The sequence below is a fragment of the Labrus mixtus genome, chromosome 3, assembly GCF_963584025.1.
Source record: "Labrus mixtus chromosome 3, fLabMix1.1, whole genome shotgun sequence".
NCBI classification, from domain to species: domain Eukaryota; kingdom Metazoa; phylum Chordata; class Actinopteri; order Labriformes; family Labridae; genus Labrus; species Labrus mixtus.
This window is the reverse complement of record NC_083614.1, coordinates 9,562,354-9,566,798: the sequence shown is the minus strand read 5'-3', so window position 1 is coordinate 9,566,798 and position 4,445 is coordinate 9,562,354. Positions and strand designations below refer to the sequence as shown.

Genomic DNA, 4,445 nt, shown 5'->3' with positions numbered 1-4,445 from the left:
AGTATAGTAGGTGTAGAAGCAATAGTTGGCCTATAGACTCTTTAGTATCTGTCACCGTGAGTAAGTAAAGTATTATTTCACCTTTCAAGAGCAGACGTCACAAAGTGCTTCACAATAAAAAAAAGAGATAATAGAAACAGACAGTCACATGAAATAAAATACAGACAGATCAAACAACCGTATAACAGGGTAATAAGATTATTATCGCCTCTCATAGCCTATTTGTACTATTGTTGTCAATATTTCAACTTCTAAGAAGGCACAGTTGCAGGATTATCGTCACTAGAGGGCGCACCACTTGTTTACCATGCACTGCCAGTGAAAAAGTCTCTTTCTCTCTTTCTGATGCTCGTTTTCACCTGTGGTTTTCACTCGTTGCTCATTTGCCCTTTCTTTTTCTTTTACTTTATTCATAAACTGTCTCACAGGCATTGATAAAGAGTTAGATAAAGATAAAGGAACACTCCGTCTTTGTTTTTCAACACAGTGACCGATTGACTTCACATCTCCTCATCACGGGCTGATCACGTTCCTGTTCGACCAATCAGAGGCGACTCTGCTGCTCAGCAGCGCTATAAAGACAAGCTGGACACAGAGGTACAGGCAGGAATGATAAACAAAAGACTCATTCACACTGACAACGCGTCTAGAGACTCTTTTATTCTTTTGATATATTTTTATAGGTAACATAAGGTAAGGCACTTCCTCATTTTGTATACTTGCTGTTTTCTTCTGCTTGCACGCGCTTCTACAAAGTGATACCTGTTTCCTGTTTGTGTGTTGCACACACTTTCTTTGTTTCAGTGTTTGCCTTTGACTGTTGATGTTGACTTGATTTTAAACACAGATATTGTGCGATATCTGTTATATTTATGTGTTTTTTCCCGCTGCTCGTCTCGAGATGAGATTTTATTTCCCTTATTATTTGTCAGAGCAACTGATGATGAAACGTGATGACATTTGTTTATGAAGCACTTTTAGAAACAGATGTTGACCAAAGTGCTTCACAGAGGAAAACAGGAATAGACAAATATTCACAAAAGGAATGAAAAATGTCTTTGAAAAAATAATCAAACATGCATGAATGATGAGTTTTAACTGCAGGTAATGCAATCTAAGAAACAAAAACAAGAGGTTACAGACAGACTGTAGGCTGAAGTTCTTTTCCTGATCATGTTGTCAGCACTTTAACTCAAATGGTTTCTGTCTGCCATTTGCTTTTTTCCATACATCCCCTCTGGTGTTTATGGGCATTCAGATACACAGGCTCCTCTGTCTGCTGCTCACCATCTGTCCTCTTCACTCTGCAGGTTGTGGGTCAAGAAAATGGCCACCTCAGCAAGCTCAAAACTGAACAAAGCTGTTAAACAGCAGTACATGGAACTCCCCCAGGGAGACAAGGTCCAAGCCATGTACATCTGGATAGATGGATCTGGAGAGGGTCTGCGCTGCAAGACCAAGACTTTGGATTCGGAACCCAAGACGATTGAGGGTAAGATCTAAGGCTCCAACTAGATCAATACAGACAATGTCAGATAACATCATTGTAGATTATTGATTGTGGTGGTTTTCTTTTTTAGATCTCCCTGAGTGGAACTTCGATGGCTCCAGCACCTACCAGTCTGAGGGCTCCAACAGCGACATGTACCTGATCCCTGCAGCCATGTTCAGGGACCCGTTCAGGAAAGACCCCAACAAGCTGGTGCTCTGTGAGGTGGTTAAGTACAACCACAAACCAGACGGTAAATAATGGAGCCCAAGTTTAAGCAGTCAATTGCAGGTTAAACCGTCTAGGATTCTCGGCTGATTCCTGTCATTATCCTCACAGAGAACAACCTGCGCCACACCTGCAAACAGATCATGAGCATGGTGGAGAACAACCACCCGTGGTTCGGTATGGAGCAGGAGTACACTCTCCTGGGCACGGATGGACATCCCTTCGGCTGGCCATCCAACGGCTTCCCTGGTCCACAAGGTGAGAATCCGGCCCCTGCCTGATCTGAATGTTATATAAATGTAATCCAGGCCAGCTGATGGTTAATATGTGTTTGTTTTTTCTACCTCATCAGGCCCTTACTACTGTGGAGTGGGAGCAGATAAAGCTTATGGACGAGACATAGTGGAAGCCCACTACAGAGCGTGTCTGTATGCTGGAGTTCAGATCTGTGGAACCAATGCTGAAGTCATGCCTGCTCAGGTATTAACCTAAATTTGTCTGTTTTATATTTTCAGAATGGCCCACTTTTAATGTGTTTTAAACATCTTGGGTATTAAATCTTGTACTTTTAATAAATGATTCTGTCTCTGTGTTTCAGTGGGAGTTTCAGATCGGACCTTGTGAAGGTATCAACATGGGGGACCACCTGTGGGTGGCTCGCTTCATCCTCCACAGAGTGTGTGAAGATTTTGGTGTGATTGTGTCTTTTGACCCCAAACCAATCTCTGGGAACTGGAACGGTGCAGGCTGCCATACCAACTTCAGCACAAAGGAGATGAGAGAGGACGGCGGACTCAAGTAAGACTGAGTGTATTCAACATCTAATACATTTTTCATCTGGGTTGAGTGAATTTCTAATTACCTCTTTGCTTCACAGAATCATTGAGGAGGCCATCGAGAGGCTATCGAAGAGGCACCAGTATCACATCCGAGCCTACGATCCCAAAGGAGGGCTCGACAACGCCAGACGCCTCACTGGTCATCACGAAACCTCAAACATTGGCGAATTCTCTGCTGGTGTGGCAAACCGTGGCGCCAGCATCCGCATCCCTCGCGCTGTGGGGCAGGACAAGAAGGGCTACTTCGAGGACCGCCGGCCATCTGCAAACTGCAACCCGTACATCGTCACAGAGGCTATGGTGCGCACGTGTATACTCAAAGAAGAGGGAGAGCAGCCAACAGAGTATAACAAATGAACATTGTCAGACAAAGTGTCATGACCAGTACTGTATTTAGCCTGTTAGACTATGGATTGATCTGTACCCGTTTGTTTTTTACTTGATGGATGAAATGATAATGGGGGTATTCTGCGCTCTTTTTGCATTCAGTCTTGCAGAACATCTTTACTTCTGGCACAATTACTGCCTTATTGCCAACACATTTTGTCATCAAAGCTGATCATTTATATATAAAAAATACAATTGTCTTTATCTTGTGTAAGTGCAGCAGGGTTGTGCTGTGGATATTGTTACTCTGACCCAAAGGATCCCAAAGGCATTTGAATGTTTTTCTTGGCCACCATGCTGGTTTTTGTCATGTGTACGTTTTCCTTGGATCAGGTCTATATATACATATATATGTATATATATATATGCCACAAAGCATTTGTATGTTTTTTAAATGCATCTCTGCATTGTTTTTTATCAACTTGTTATTGTCTCTTACAAAAAACTTTAATAAATAGTTAACCTTTTTTTATTATATCTGACTTCTGAGTTGTTTAATCCAAGATCAAAAATTGATCAATTTACATTTCTCACAACACTTCACATAAAGAGCTAGACTGTTCTTTGTTATATTTGAAGGTCACATGATATCCTCCTTTTCAACAAGTTTAAATAAGTCTCAGAGCTCCCCAAAAAATGTCTGAAGTTTCTTGTTCTAAATCCACTCTGATCCTGTATTTGATCATGTCTATAAACCCCTCTATTTCAGCCCTGCTCAGAACAGGCTGGATGTGTCTGTACCTTTAAATGTAAATGAGCTGTGTGTTGACCACGCCCCTCTGGAAGGGCTTGGGCTCTCACCATAAACATTCCCAATTGTTTATGGTGAGAAGGCAGACTCAGAGGGCAGGACATGTAGCTGTGGGAGTGTCACCCACCTGGGGGAGGGGCTACTGCCCTTTGTGATGTCACAAAGGGAAAATCTCCAAACAGCCTGTTTGAGCACACATTCTCTGAAAAGTGTCGCAGGCAAAAGACGGAGAGGATGAACTAGGGACACATACTAGTGTTTGAAAACCATTGTAATGTGTATTTTCCACAATATGTGACCTTTAACATAAATCCACAAATGTGCTCGCACTGTGCAACAATTTCTTCTAATCTGAAGAAACAGACTTAATTGTTTGACAGCCATCAACCTGCCAATAGACAAAGACAAACATTTAGAAATAATAGAAATGTGATTATCATCAGCAGATTTAAGTAGGGCTGATGATAATAATTGTAGTGGTGTGAGCAAGGCATGTGCATGCAGCAAGCGTTTACAACAATCTACAGGAGTCTGAGAGAGCAAAAAAAAACAAGGTTAGCAACTAGAATTGAAGGGATTAGAATGCTTACAGAAAGATAGAGAAGGAGACTCAGCGTGTGAGGACTGCAGCATAAGTTCACATCATCTTTCCAGGGACAACAGATGGAAATGAGCTCGTTAGCTAAATCTGGTACAAAGCATCTTTTCGCTTCTGAGACTAATGTCATTTTGAACACTGTCCCTGATTCAA

At 42.0% G+C, this 4,445-nt stretch overlaps 1 protein-coding gene across 1 annotated transcript; it reads left to right on the top strand.

Annotated features, from left to right (window-relative positions):
• The first annotated feature begins 537 nt into the window (after positions 1-537).
• LOC132958186 (glutamine synthetase-like) lies at positions 538-3,418 on the top strand. Its single transcript, XM_061030854.1, has 7 exons — positions 538-693; positions 1,311-1,492; positions 1,581-1,742; positions 1,829-1,975; positions 2,070-2,197; positions 2,316-2,515; positions 2,595-3,418. Exons 2-7 carry the CDS (start codon positions 1,327-1,329, stop codon positions 2,911-2,913), a joined length of 1,122 nt encoding a protein of 373 aa, XP_060886837.1. The 5' UTR covers positions 538-693; positions 1,311-1,326; the 3' UTR covers positions 2,914-3,418.
• The last annotated feature ends 1,027 nt before the right edge of the window (positions 3,419-4,445 follow it).